Source organism: Montipora capricornis, chromosome 4 (genome assembly GCF_036669925.1).
Source record: "Montipora capricornis isolate CH-2021 chromosome 4, ASM3666992v2, whole genome shotgun sequence".
NCBI lineage: Eukaryota > Metazoa > Cnidaria > Anthozoa > Scleractinia > Acroporidae > Montipora > Montipora capricornis.
Window position 1 is genome coordinate 50,924,488 of NC_090886.1, and position 14,942 is coordinate 50,939,429.

General features: G+C 39.6%; 1 protein-coding gene across 1 annotated transcript in view; it reads left to right on the plus strand.

Moving 5' to 3' along the window:
• Nucleotides 1–32: 32 nt before the first annotated feature.
• The window catches only part of LOC138047302 (synaptic vesicle 2-related protein-like), a 16,109-nt gene continuing 1,199 nt past the window's right edge, over nucleotides 33–14,942 (plus strand). The window contains exons 1-15 of the mRNA XM_068894096.1: nucleotides 33–539; nucleotides 1,292–1,386; nucleotides 1,820–1,918; nucleotides 2,248–2,319; nucleotides 2,941–3,065; nucleotides 4,401–4,464; nucleotides 5,173–5,298; nucleotides 5,904–6,038; nucleotides 6,142–6,215; nucleotides 7,068–7,144; nucleotides 8,477–8,593; nucleotides 9,940–10,051; nucleotides 12,109–12,283; nucleotides 14,148–14,261; nucleotides 14,781–14,942. The exon at nucleotides 14,781–14,942 is cut by the window's right edge and continues 1,199 nt beyond it. Coding sequence (XP_068750197.1) covers nucleotides 452–539; nucleotides 1,292–1,386; nucleotides 1,820–1,918; nucleotides 2,248–2,319; nucleotides 2,941–3,065; nucleotides 4,401–4,464; nucleotides 5,173–5,298; nucleotides 5,904–6,038; nucleotides 6,142–6,215; nucleotides 7,068–7,144; nucleotides 8,477–8,593; nucleotides 9,940–10,051; nucleotides 12,109–12,283; nucleotides 14,148–14,261; nucleotides 14,781–14,789 — 1,482 coding nt within the window. The 5' untranslated portion in view covers nucleotides 33–451 and the 3' untranslated portion in view covers nucleotides 14,790–14,942. The remainder of the gene's footprint in view (nucleotides 540–1,291; nucleotides 1,387–1,819; nucleotides 1,919–2,247; nucleotides 2,320–2,940; nucleotides 3,066–4,400; nucleotides 4,465–5,172; nucleotides 5,299–5,903; nucleotides 6,039–6,141; nucleotides 6,216–7,067; nucleotides 7,145–8,476; nucleotides 8,594–9,939; nucleotides 10,052–12,108; nucleotides 12,284–14,147; nucleotides 14,262–14,780) is intronic.

Below are 14,942 nucleotides of genomic sequence, written 5' to 3' on the forward strand. Positions count from 1 at the left end.
TCAGCAAAGACTTCCTTATTTAAGTCATTTAACAGAGGGGGGGGGGGGGGGGATGGGGAAGGCGGCATTGCAAATAGGGTTTGATTTGTGTGTGTCATGTTCACATAAGTTCAATTTATAATAATTTATGAAAATTGTAATAAAAGCTAGTGTCAGTTATTAATTAGTTGTTTCAAGGAATCAAATCGAAAAGATGCAGGTACCTGCTCCGGACGGCAGTGAACTATCGCTGTATTTTCGATCAGCAAGGATCACTGTTGATTCGCAGACGAATGAAAGACAAATATCGCCTTAACTCAATACGAGCGAGAAAAAACTAGACGTTCAGTTCATATCTTGGTATTTCGGGCATTTCAAATCAAAATTTGTCGCTAGAATATCTCGAGGTTAAATGTTCTGGTAGGAATATCTCTCGCGAACAGGAAGTGAAGAATCGTCGGTTCTTTTCAAAATGGAAACGACAGATCTTGACGATTCCGGGTTTAGCGCTGAAGATGAAGGACAAGGTAAAGCTTCTACACACGATTCAAAGGATATGAGTAAGTGTGATTTAAAAAGCTTAAAATACACTTGCATTTTATACTTAGTGTGACAAGATTATAAACGGAGGCTCAAGGGAATTCCGTGTCATTGTGTCTCGGAATCCCTATGGCCCGATAGTTCAATTCCTTATTTTTCTCACACAGGCGGTTTGTGAACCGTTGTGACTTAGGTTTCTCGCTGGATAGCTAATGAACCAATATTACACTGTCATGAATCAGAAAATGATTTTAAGTGAGAGAAAGGGCGTGGAAACTCGATCGTATTAAAGCAACACCGAAATATCAAGCAGTCATTGAACGAATACAAAACAGTCTGGCTGGCTTTTTTGTTGTTAAACGCGATGTCATGTATGAGGATTTGAAAATACACTCGGCAAAATTAATTGATTCTGCTAGGGGGATAGTACTACAATCCTGTTGATCTTAAAGTCCCAATTTAGTTACTATGGCAACTACATCGTACGTGTGAGAGTAGTTTTTTCAACAAAACGTAACTCCTTGACGCAGTTTGGATACATGGATCTTTCCTCGAGAAGGACTCTAGCTAGAAAACTGTATTTAGTGTATTCTACACAAAAACTCGCACGGTCTTCTCGTACAATGCTGAATCATCAGATACTCATCATACTTTGAAAGTTCTCAAATTACACTCGCCTAAAGGCTCGTTCGCTTTCGAGAATTTTCAAAACATCAATGGTAATACCCGAAGCCTTGCTATTTCGCCTATTAATTTTACAAATTGTGTTTAGGCAGCAAGGCTACCTACACCGTAGAAGAGGCAATAGACAAGCTTGGATACGGAACCTTTCAAATTAAGCTCATGTTCGTGATAGGTTTGGCTTGGGTAAGTTAAATCATTATTTTACTAATAATATACCACAATAAATAAATTATCATAATTTATCATTATAAACATTAAATTATTATTATTATTATTATTATTATTATTATTGTTATTATTATTATTATTATTATTATTATTGTTGTTGTTGTTATTATTATTATTATTATTATTATTATTATATCATCATATCTTTATCATCAACTTTGTTATCATTATCATAGCGATTGTCATCACAAAGTTCGTCAAACGTCGTCGTCATCATCAACATCATTACTATCCATCACCGTAGTCTTCGCCATCAGGATCATGCGCATATTGTCCTTCCTCATCACCGCTACTTTCCTCTTTGTGACCATCAGACAAGAACGAAATTGATTTTTATTTTAAACTCGATTAAAAGTCGTTAGTGTTTCTTTGTTGGTTGCATGTTCAGATGGCAGACTCTATGGAAGTGACAATTCTTGCAATCGTGTGCCCTGCTATTCGCTGTGAATGGAATTTAGCCACGTGGCAGGAAGCGACAATTACTACGGTGAGTTACTGCGCAATGCATTCATTTAGTATACAGTTACTTTATAATCACGCACGATGCATGCAAGAACACCGTCTTACAGAAATCATGAGCAAGATTTTAAGTCTTTTAACTGAATCGCGCACACCTCTATTAAATCTGTCACTGGGCGTAACAAATCAACATCATTTTAAAGATTTTTGCGTGGGGAATAGCTTGCTCAAAGATAGAAGGGTGCTGCGTTTTCATACAACAATGAAACTGCATTTAAGTTCCGGGAGAAAACGAATGCAATTACCATAGTCTCGTTCTTATTTGAGATCATTTCGTGTTTGTCTGTTTTGTTGCAGGCAGTGTTTTCTGGCATGACCGTCAGTACATGTATTTGGGGGTACGTGTCAGATAACTTTGGAAGAAAGAAGGTAACCTGGAAATTAGTATGACACTTCCCTCTGAAAATGTTGGAGATATGAACAAAGTTATTTACTGTCAACCTTGTTGCTAATTCGAGTTATCAGAACTTGCACAGAGATTCTTTGATGATAGTCAAAATGTGATGGTTGTCGGTAATTCAGGTTAATGACCTTCCCCAAGTAATTCATAATGTCACATAATATCTCACTAAACCACGAAAGAGAAGTAAGTTATGATGAAGATCTCTTTGGAGACAACACCCATCTATATGAAGTTCAGCATTTGACTTGTGCAATTGATCAACCAATTAGAATCATGAACAGTTCCCGACAGCATGTGTTCCCATCGAATAATTTGTTCAAGTACATTTTGGTCGTGATTATGGTGTCATAAAGACAGCAAAACGTGGCTTTTAACCCTGTGTTTTCATCCTCGAGTTACCATTGAAAAAAAATATAGTTTCGAAAATCGATTGAGAACCATAAATGCACGAAGCTCTTAGGCTGAAGGAACACCTTGTGATGCATTGTGAAGTTTATGCAAAGTACCGTGAATTTCGAATTGCAAACTCTGTGTCAACAGCTATTCAAACATTTTAAATGTTTGAAACTTTCTTTTGCTTCACACAGGAAGTCCTGGCTTGCACTTTGGTGGTTTTTGTTGGCGCAGTGCTGAGTACGTTTGCACCAAATTACTTCTGGATTATGGTGTTCAGTACAATAGTGGGCTTAGGCATGGGAGGGGTGGCTCAGTGGTAAGCAGTGCGTTTTATAAATTGAGTCCTTGGGCTCTTGGGCTCCACACTCTGGGATACTCCAGCTCGAATGATTCATATGTCCGTCTAAGCGTCACGTTTTGTGTGTCCTTGAGCATTTGATCAATGTTTATGGAGTATTATGTGTCAAAGACATATCAGTAAGACATCGACTTCGGAGTTGAAAATCGAATCAACGGGGTATCCTGGGAGGACATCGCCAACCGAAATTACATGAAGTAACTTGAACTAATTTCTTTCTCAAAAATACATTAAAAGGAGAAGACAAAGAAAAGAACCAGAAAAATATGAAACTCGAACCTGCACTTTCGTCAGTATCAGTCTGTCAGACAACCCAGGCGACTTGATTTCAAGTCCCAAGTTTTAGAATATTTTGGTGGAAGTACTCAACACAATCACCGCAAGGCTAAACATTTTTAAATCGGTGCTTAGATCTTAAGGGTGGAGGCACGGTGGCGTTGTGGTTAGCCCGCTGGTCTCTCGATTTCAAGGACCGCTGGTTCGAGGCCTTGCTCTGTCATCGTGTTGTTTCCTTAGACAAGAGACTTTACTCCACACTGTCTCTCTTCAACCAGGTGTATAAATAGGTACCGGCGATATACTGCTGGGGGTAAGCCTGCGATGAACTACCATCCCATCCAGGGGGGAGTAAATTCTCCCAGTTGCTTCATGCTAATGAAACCGGGATAAGCTCCGGCCGTAATGAGCCCAAGTTGGCTCGCAGGCGACTTTACCCTTTTTAGAAACCTAAAGGGCCCAGAAGTGTGGCAAAACACCAAAGATCGTCCTTAAAATGCAAACTTAACAATAACATGCTTCTCAGTTCTGTATCTTCGTCTCGTGAGTCTCGTGCTCTTAGTCCCGTCGGGGTTGGGGATGTACATTGTGTAAAACACAAGAAAATGCCGCGTAGGTTTCGGTCGATGTTTTTCAGTGCCATTGGGAGGCATTGGGTACCTTGGCTCATTCCTTGGTGACTTAACAGTTCAAACGCTTGGTATTGATTTGATCCCACGACAAATCTGGCCACCCTTCACTGTAGGATAAATCTGACTTGCAGGATGAGATAAATACCGCTTTTCCTGTAAACGTAAATGTACCTACAAGGGGATTTGGAAAGAAAACCTGCAAAATTTCTGAAACAAGCCAGATGAAGCCAGCTTGGGAGACTATCAAATGCATTGCCTTAAGACAAAAAGAATCATCACCTTCCCAAAGCCGGGACAAAGTCTTCGAAGGCCTCTCATGTGACGGAGAAGAATATTTACTTTTTTATCTCATTTATTGAAGTCACTTATTACATTTTCTCCTTAGCATGAATCTCTGGGCTGAGTTCCTTCCAAGCAAGAGGCGAGGAATTCTGCTAAATGCTCTGTCGGTGAGAACTGCACGATGTATTAATTGACAGTTGTCTTTCTTACGTCACGTGTTTATCAGAGTCAGTATTCCCTTGAGTTAACTGTTTCGTGCTCGAAAATCAACGAGGCGGCGCGTTGATGTAAAACCAAATCAGTCCCCGAATTACTTAAAAGTATTTTAGACCAAAATGATGTACACGAGCAATGACCTTCAGCCCTGGACCTTCAGTAATTAGACCACCACCCAAGAAAAGAACTTCGTAAAAGGTGAATTTCAGGGGATGAATTTGCTCCGTTGAGTATCAAAGAACTGAAATTGGAAACCGGCAACTGAGGGTGGCTTCTCCGTACATAAATGGTGAAGCAATTTGTGCGTGAGGATCGTAAACTTACAAACCAGCCCCTTCCGTCTTTTAACCCATGTTCATAAACTTTACAAACCCACACACGTCTACGGGCCACAGTAATTAGCAGTTGCTGTGAGGCCGCGTTCACTGCAATAATGTTGCAGCTCTCATAACCTGCAATTGTTTGGTATTGTACGCAGCTTCTATTAAGTCTAAGTCATTGTTTTCAATTGTTTAGTCATTTGTTTTCGGTTTGGGTGTCGAGCAAATCACGTTATACGTTGCGACATCGGCTACACGACTACTTCACTGCGAAGCGAATAAGCTAGGCTAAACTAAACACTAAACTGATGTTAAGCGTAATAAATTCATTCTCTGCAGTTATCGTGGTCTCTTGGGTCCTGTCTCGAGATAACGATCGCCCTGGTAGTCATGCCTACACTGGGCTGGAGGTGGCTGTTCTTCATATCTTCGCTACCTTTGCTTATTTTTATTTGTTGTTGTAAGGTAAGAATATGCTATTTTGTGTCGTTTGACTGGGACCGCGGAGAAAAAATCCGGCCAAGGAAGACCCGCGTTATGGGCCACTGTTCCTCTATTTATCGTGCATTACATATCACTTTCAAAAAGTAAACAAAGAAAAAGGCGAAAGCCCACCACCCCCTCCCCCTCCGTGGTCCCTGTTTCGCCTCCCCATTTGTGAGATTCGAAGGAAGAATGAATGTGATGGTTCATTTGAAGACTGGTGAGTGTTGTGCATTCACCGATGTGACTTTAGTGAAGTCTCGACTAAACGTCGTAACATCGTTTGCCTGTTGGAGGCGCTGCAAAACATGCCAACAATGTTGGCCAATGTGCGCTAAGGTTATCCAACCTTAGGATACTGAATTCTCCAATACTGGGCCAACAATGTCAGAACGCACAGCTGGGGGAGAAAACGTTCTCACAATGTCCACTTCACACGGCTCGGGTCATTTTGGAGAAAGTAACAAGGAAATTTATCTCTTTTATTCGCCCTCTTGGTGCTGACAACCCTTTCTTAGGTTGGAAACGTAGTTTTAAGAGGTAATTATCCATCGTTGGCTTCGTTTCTCCTCTCATTTTATTACAAGCTGGTACCAGAATCGCCTCGTTTTTACATGGCAGCTGGCAAACCGGAGAAAGCTCTAGCTATTCTGCAGAGGATAGCAAAGGAAAACAAGTGTGAACTTCCTTCAGGAGAACTAGTTTCCACAGAAAAGCACGAGGTATGTCTTTTTATCACCACGTTTTGAGGTTTTAGAAAACATTGGTTGATTTAGATTCTAACGAGAGTGTTTTTCTCTGTGGCTCTGATTTTATATTCTCTAGATTGCAAGAGGAAGGATAATAGATCTTTTTCATCCTGAATTCCGAAGATCTACGATTTTATTGTGGATCATTTGGTGAGCGTGTAACTCGACAACCGTACGCTGAACGAAAAATTGGCATATTTTATTTGATCAATTAGAGGAGGCTTTGTAGTGGCTTTCAAACTTCATCATATCACCAGAACGTATGCAATGGGAAAGTAAAAGTGTTATAGGTTTGGTTTGTTTGCGACGCCCTAATACAAAACTCTTCGCTTGGACAGGTCTCAAAGTGTCATTGGCAAGAACTAAGTTCCAGTGTACGAAAGACAGGAATGATCCTACCGCGTATCAGGACAATTTAACCAATTTTCACTTTATAGACACCTGCAAAATTCAGGAGGCTTTAACGGGGCTCGAACCCATGACCTCTGCGATGCACGTGTAATGCTCTTCCAACTGAGCTATGAAGCCACACTTTTGGGAGCGGGTCAGTTTGTTGGGCCCTTGTGTTCCCGTGAAAGGACTCGAGGGAAGAATTGTATGGATTTGAAGGGCAGGCTATAGACGAAAGCGAGAGATGATCCTCTCTCATAGACACCTGATACATACATTTCTTTCAAGTTCCAATTTGTTCCAATTTTCTCAGTAAGGAAACCAGTGAATTCGAATAAGGCTGCTTTTAGTTGAGTACTAAACATAACTTACGTTGAATTCAGTTTATTGCTGCATGTAGTACAGTAATTGGCTTTAGTTAAAATGTTAGCCAATCAGAAGCAAGATGATCCTCTGAATTGTGATTGGTTAGCTCGCGTTTTCCCGCGCTAAGCGCCGGCTGCATTTATGTTCTTTGCGTTTTGACTGGTTAATTTTGTTGTGTGCGCTTCTTGTGATTGTATGGCTCAGGCAATTACTCGGGCTTTTGTTTTCTTCCATTGGTTTCTTTAGGTTCAGTAGTCATTTTGTAATCTACGGAATAGCACTCATAACTACAGAGATGTTCTCTAGAGTTGACCCTTGTAGAGGTCAGTGGTTTTCAAACACAGTAACTTCTTCTAGAACATGCATTAAGATTATTGAACCCCCGAGTTTCGTATTCCCATCAGTTTGCTTTTAAAAGAATGAACCCTTAGCTGGTGAAACCTTTGGTTTTGTGCATCTAACTGTTGTAAAAAACGTGTTCGCAAGAAATAGTCATTTCTCAACTAACAATGGAAAAATTCATTCTGGCGCTTTTTAATGAAATTCACCCAACATGGATAGAATTTCAACTGAATGCAACGAAAACACGGAAGTATTTTGCGGAGCTCCTATTAATTTGTAGTAATTTTCGTAAGTGATGATTTCTTCTAGCAAAGTGTGTCGAAATTCCGACATTTGCACCTAGAGCCAGAAACCTTTAAGGTGATTCCCTAGTATTGCACTGCGCATCCTGTTCTGCGCATAACACAGTGTAGGCCACGTTCGTATTCCGGCATGGCTAAGAGGCTTTATGGTCAAATTTCACGGCTCAGTTCTGTTTTCTTTGTGTCACAAGTCTCAACGGATATTTCTAAACAAAACAATGTTTAAATTTAACCCTAAAGACTCGCAGCCATGCGTGAATATTGGTATATCGAACGTGGCCAAGAACATTTCAAAATAGCGACCTTTCGTGCGGGAAAGCTCGCTAGAAAGAAGATTGGCCATTTTCAGGGCAAAACGAGAAACCTTTTTTAGACTCTTGCAAAACAAAAACTCGAGTGATAGCCTCGATGATGCTAAAGGGGAGACGTGTTGTTCGACGTGTTGAGCTTGGTTTCCTTTCTGTTTTCTCCTAAACGAGGTTGGTGCCCTATATTTTTTTTGGCATAATTTTATTCCCTTACTCCTCGTCTATATGCTGTAAAAAAAAATTTAAAAACTTTACGTCAGAAAAAAAAATTTACAGGGCAAAAAGTATTCGGTGCCATCACTCGTGGACACAAACTTGTCTCCTGGAGATCACGCACCCGAGGTTTATTTGTAGTCAGTGGCTTTTCAAGACGTGTGCCTGTGCCATAAAACAAACATTAAATTATTCCTTTTGAACAATACAATACACCTGTCTTGTTATTTCAAGAATTACGTCAAAGCTGTGCTTCCTGTTCCTGCAAAACGTAGCGTGAACAGATGGAACAAACTTGTCCTTGATAGATGAAGTCGCAAAGATTAAATGAGTAACTTGAGCAAGTCATATCTCGCAAACGAGCTTGGTGACCTATTGCACATTTCGCGTCACCATAATGTAGGGAACAATTGAGAAAAGTTTAAAGAAAATCTTACAACTTCTATTACTAAGGCATCACCTTAAAGCAATTAATGATGTGTGATTTTAGGTATTAATCCTGAAGGGACAAAAAGCGAAGAAAGCAATGACGCCTCTGGTAATTGTAAGCAGTTAGATTATGAAGACTACGCCAACTACTTGATAGTTATGTCTGGTGATATCTTAGGCAAGTATTCTGTATGAAATACAGTCAAACCTCGATTATTTGAACTGGTGGGGACTGAGCTGACCGAATGCATAAATGGCGGCCAAAAAAATATTCTTTTGTTTATGTGCTAATTAGCCTCATTAGCCTCGTTTGCCTGGACAAAATACAAAAGAAATGTTGCTTGAGAGCGAGGCTAGTGAGTCTCATTAGCACATAAACTAAAGAATACATTTTTGGCCGCCATTTATCCTTTCGGGCAATAGTCCGGATAATGGAAAATATGAATATTAATGAGCCAAAAACAAAACTGATTTTTGCTGAATAAACCATGCGTAGAGGGCTTTATCAAGCTGTTCATTGTGTGCCACATTCAATTATTTTCGTTTTTGTCCTTCATCGCTCTCCAAGGTGTCGGCGAGCTTCATGATTTTATCCTTGTTTTTGCGAATATCGGAGATCTGCTGCTTGCTGACGCCATTTCCGAGTTCATGTCTGCCTTCTCTTCAAAGCGAGTCTAAGTGCGAAGTTTTTGTAGTTATACATATGAATGAAAACTTAAGAATAACTTCGCACTTAGACTCGCTTTGAAGAGGAGGCAGACATGAACTCGGAAATGGCGTATAGACTGTTTATCTTCTATGGAAAGAATGGATCGCTTACGTTTTGTGGAGATGATGAATTTGTTTTAACGCGAATCTTCGTCGTGTTCTTCTTGAAATTGTAGGTTTTTCTTGGCAAGGTAGTGTATTTACTCTGAACGATAGAAAAATGCTTCAAGAAAACCCGATTTGATTGAAAGGTTTTACAGTTCTTCCGCTTATATATAAAGCTCGTTTCATCCTGACCAAGGGACTCATCAGAGACCTTTCTGCTTGGCAAACTCGTTGGGCATCACGCCCAAAGTCCCGTTCGCTAACAAAATGATGACAGCAATCTCGCCTTATATCTCATAAGGATTCCAGACCGCGCAAATTCACGAGTGAAAAATTGACGATAAAGTTGATGATGAGTCCCTTGGTCGGGATGAAACGAGCTTCGTAAGACTAACCATGTATTTTCCCAAGTAACTGTCAATTTTATTGTCAATTTATATACAAAGGCCGGGCAAAGGGCTTCAAATGATTTTCTTCAACATCCAACGCTTTCAACTTCATTCAGCATTCGCGATAACAGAAGAAATGTTCATGATGGTTGTTGAAGCAAAGTTTAAACGCCTTTTAACTCATTATTCAACTTCGATTCAACATCACTGTTCAACGGACATTGAAACGAATGTTGAAGCAGTTTCCCTCGCTTTAACACTCAAGTTAAATAAGCAGAGCGAAACATTTTCTGAAACTGTTTTTTTTCCTTACTTTTTTTAGGTTTGGTATTTATATTTTTCATGGTGGACAAAATAGGTAGAAAAATGGTTCAATTGGTGGCTTTCGTAGGAAGTACGATTTTTTTATCAGCTTTATTTATTTGTACGAAAAGGTGAGTTTCCTCTTTAATGCTTTTAGACTATGAACACATAATGGTTGTAACTGACGAGTTCGGTTTTACCGTCGATTGTGATTGAAAGATGGAATTTGTGAAGGTTAATGGCCTATCTTTATGTGAACATAAAAGCCATATTCCTTTTTTCGCATGAAAAGAGGACCATCAATATAGAGATTTAACACCGAGCTTACGTGAAGCGGCAAACGTCTGGTGGCCTTGCCACGTTATACATCAAGGGAGACATTGAGCATCACGTGTTCGGCAAACGCCAAACGTCGTATAAAAATTTGCGTTTTGCCAAAAACGGAAGAAACTCGTTCGACATGAGCTCATTTTTTGCGTGTTATCAGCAGGTATCAAGTCACTTTTCAAAAGAAAGAGACGAGTTAAAATAACATCATTTTCATGCTTTCATGACAAGCAGCAGCCCGCCGTTTCGCGTTTGTCGTTTCACGTAAACACGATGCTTAATCTCCCTAAGAAGTGTGATTTGGCATCACGCAAATGGCAAACGCAAGGCGGAAATAAGAATAAGAGCTGTGTGACTGAGATGTACCATTTGCTAAATCTCTCTTTTATCACTTGAGTTCGTGAACCACGTCACCTAGTTATCAAAACAACATTTAAACTTTGGGACATTTTAGGACAAAAAGAAAACGCTTTTCAATTGGCCAGTATCAAAAGTACCATAATACTCTTTGTTTGTCCCTCCAAAATTTTGCATAAGCATTGTTTACAATTTCTCTTGGGACCATTGTAAATCCCAAGAGAAAATAAAAACAATGCTTATGCAAAAGTTTGCAGTGACAAACAAAGAGTGTTATGGTGTTTTTGATACTGGCTAATTGACCGAATGCAAAAATGGCCGCCAACAAATTATTCTTTTGTCTTTGTGTTAATTAGCCTAACTAGCCTCGTTAACACGTGTAAAAAATGGAAAGAATTTGTATAGGTAATCATACGGTTTCGAGTTCAATTTGGAATTAATTTGCACGAGTGAGTTTTTGAAAAAGCTGAAATTGCACGAGCCGCTTCGGCGAGTGCAATTTCAGCTTTTTGAAAAACTCACAAGTGCAAATTAATTCCAAATTGAACGAGAAAAACCGTATGATTACTTATTAATAATACAAACATGAAAAAATTCGCGTGGAAAAAGTGCCGGAAGATGTTTCTTGAGGCCCTTTTTTTCGCATTCGAGAAAAATTTTTTCAGAGTTTCTGTACAAAATTTTGGTCATTGCCGTTTACATGAGATCATTGGCCTACAACTTTCCCAATGTCTTTCTGCAAATCAAAATCCAGAATTACGATGTGTAATTTGCACTGGTGTTACACTTTTTGCACCGGTGTTACACTTTTTGCACTGGTGTTACACTTGAACTGCACTGCTCTCAGCCAATCAGAATCGAGTAATTTTTTCATGTGTATTATTAGGGCCGTAAAACGAGGCTAGTTAGGCTAATTAACACAAAGACAAAAGAATAATTTGTTGGCGGCCATTTTTGCATTTGGTCAATGACATCGGTAGTTTTGAGTTTAGATGAAGTGGTCTGCTGGCGGTCAAAGTGAGATATGTTTTGATCGACTCTCCCTCCCACTTGCCGCCTTGACAGTTCCTCTTGCCCAATCAAAACGCGCACTCAATAAAATGAGCTAATTAGCAATGAAAGAAAATTCTCGCGGATTGAGAACGTCTCAACAAGGTTTGGTCTCGCTTCTGATTGGTTGGAAATGTAAGTTTTAAGATGAGATTACCAAGGAGAGATAAATAATATTCGGCTATTTTAGCCAATAGTTAATTAACTAAGACCTTTTAGAGACTGTAGCATACATGGATTCTCTGAAATGTGAGTTTTTCGGTTATGACCTGGGCCCTCTCGGAAAAATTCCAAGTTCTCCTTTATAGCAGTAGAAGCTGCTACCTTTAGATTTCAAGCTCATAGTATTCTAGTTTGTGATAGAAAAATGCAATATTTATTCATTCATCGGGCTCCAAGCTTACCATCGCCCTTAACATCATATAGATTCGCTGATTTTCAATTTTTTCTCCAGCCGTTTAGCGACCACCATGTTTTTGTACGGTTCGCGTCTTTTCATCAGTATAGCTGACATGTGTGGTTATGTATACACCCCGGAGGTGTATCCCACAAACATGCGTGGTATCGGCTTGGGGGCCTGCTCCGGGGCTGCAAGAATTGGTTGTATGATAACTCCTTTTGTTGCCATGGTGAGTAGAAGAACAGAGAACAGCGCAATAGGCCTTTTGCAACTAACGATCACGTCGTACAAAATATGCCATGCTGGAGGGCCATCATTAAATTATTCCCCCACTGGGACATTAAAACAAAGGCAAGTCAAGCTTGACTGGTTCAGGTCTCTTTGTTTTAATGTCCCAGTTGGGTAATAATAATGAGCTTGCCCTCCAGCATGGCGGATTTTGTACCATGTGATCGTTAGTTGCAAAAGGCCTATTGCCGCCTGCGTTGGTCAAATCGACTTTTCGTAAGGGCTGGTATGACACTTAACGACACAAGAGCAAGCACAAAAAACAAATGCGAACGAATTAATTTGTTATTTTAACCCTTTGACTCCCAGAAATGATCAGTATGTAAATTCTCCTCGCAATTTCAATGAAATATGTTAGTCAGACAGGTATTAAGGATGAAGAATATTATCAGCTTATGTGGTGTGATCTTGATAAAACATCAAATTATCATGACTACCCAACAAAGAAATCTATGGTACTAGTTAGGAGAATGAACGTTTCGATCTTCGGAATGAAAGGGTTATTTAATCTCCTTTGTCCTGGCAAAAGTTACGAATGATCAAAACGCATATGTTTCTCGTGCTAATACTAACATCGTACGCGTAAAACAGCCCTCATTGTTAATGCAATTGCAGATCTCGGTCCCTAAATTGAATTCCTTTTATGCAGTAAAATTTATGTTTTCTCATAACCATAATTTTCTGTCCCTGCCTTCTCTAAACGTATTTCTTACAAATACACTGACAGCTTGGATCATTCCAGGGAGGGGTTCCTCCGTTAGGAGCGAACTTAGCCCTGTTAATGATGATGATGACACTGAGTCAAATTCATAATTATGATCTCTACAGATTGTTCGCAAACCAATTTGTACTTAACCAAAGTCTAAAGATTGGAATGCATTACGACCTTTGGTTACCTCTTCTTCCAGTTTATCTTCCTTAAATTAAAAGAAACTTTCGCAATAAGCCAGTTCGGAGTTTCAACAAACGAATGTGCACGTCGGGATAAAAACAAGCATATAATTGTCTTTTTTGTTATGGTAAATAGCTGCAAGAATTTGCATTAGCAATCTTGTTTTACCATAATATACTCTTTGTTTGTCCCCACAAATTTTGATTAAAGCATTGCTTTCGTTTTCTCTTTGGACCGTTATAAGTCCCAAGAGAAACTGGAAACAATACTTATGCAAGATTTGGGGGGATAAACAAAGAGTATTATGTTTTTTTCCGAAGTTGCTTATTTTCATGACACTCACTACTCGAAATACATAAGAGCAGGGATCCAACAAAAATTAAAATATGAAAGGTCTTGATTTGTCATGCCTCTTTAATTTTAGTTTCGCTGTTCGGTTACTAGAAACTGAAGCTTCTTTATGTGTCAACGAGGGGACCTCGTAGCATAAGCCCTAAGGTTTCTTGAGGTCTCCTCATCACTTCTTCTTATCTTAATATTATTTATTATACGTGTTGGTGCTGAAGAAATTTTGATTTGATTTTGATTTGATAACTTCATGAGACGTAAGCCTGCGCCAGTCCCTTGCCACGACTAAATCTGCTAACCAGTTTCCTACGTACTGGGAAAAATGCTTACGAAAATTAAAGACTTAGACTACCCCTGAATAAAATAAAGAATGGGTTAGAAAAGCAAAGGTGCGTCTAGATAGTGCCCCTAAGAGATCTCGGTTTATTTTGGACTGTGCACTTTCTGTTGAAATATTTAATAGTGGCTTGTTGTAGTCATGTTTTTGAATTGCTTTACAATGGTTTGATGGCGCTTTAAATTCAAATCTGAAAACGCTATTTTCTGTTTTTTATTCTTTGTTCAGGTTTTGATGCCCCAATCCATCCTCTTATCACTTGGTTTATACAGTGGTTTTTCTATTCTTGGCATAATAGCAGTTCATTTTCTTCCCATTGAAACCAAAGGGCGTGCCTTACAAGTGAGAAACAACACAGCTTTGTCATTAATAACATGCATGAAATAATTACTCGGTTCTGATTGGTTCAGAGAAATGCAGTTTCCCGGTAACACTGTTTAAAAACAGAGGTAACAAACCAAGCATTCTGATTGGTCAAAGATCAAACAAAGTCACAGATAGCCAATAAAATGTACACCCTTGATGACGCAGTTTTTCACGTGATTGCGTGATACGCGCGCGTTGCCTCTGCTGAATGTCATCTCGAAATTTTCTCATGTCCTAAATTCAATACTTTACTGACGTTTTCGGTGAAGGGAACAATTTAATTAAAGCAACAGGTGTAGCCCAAGGGTGGACTAAGGGAAGGAGCCTTTTCTTCAAAGGAGCAGGGCTGAGGCTACGGATACGGCGTTCGAAGAGGGCATTGCTAAGATGTCCCCCCCCCCCCTCCCCCTCCCTCCAAATGCCATATCCAGGCCTGAATTACTACATCCCCTAGTAAACCGCTTACTTCTGTCTATGTTTTCGATTCAATTGCAGGAATTTTGAGCGGCATTCGTTTACTTAAAGAAAGGACCCAACTAGACTAAACCGCATGGAAAAGAATTTTTGGAATCGGTTTCCGCAAGACAGTTATGGAGACAAGAGACACTGACATATGCGCTGGGTTTATAACGCTATTGTACGAAACTTACTTTCATC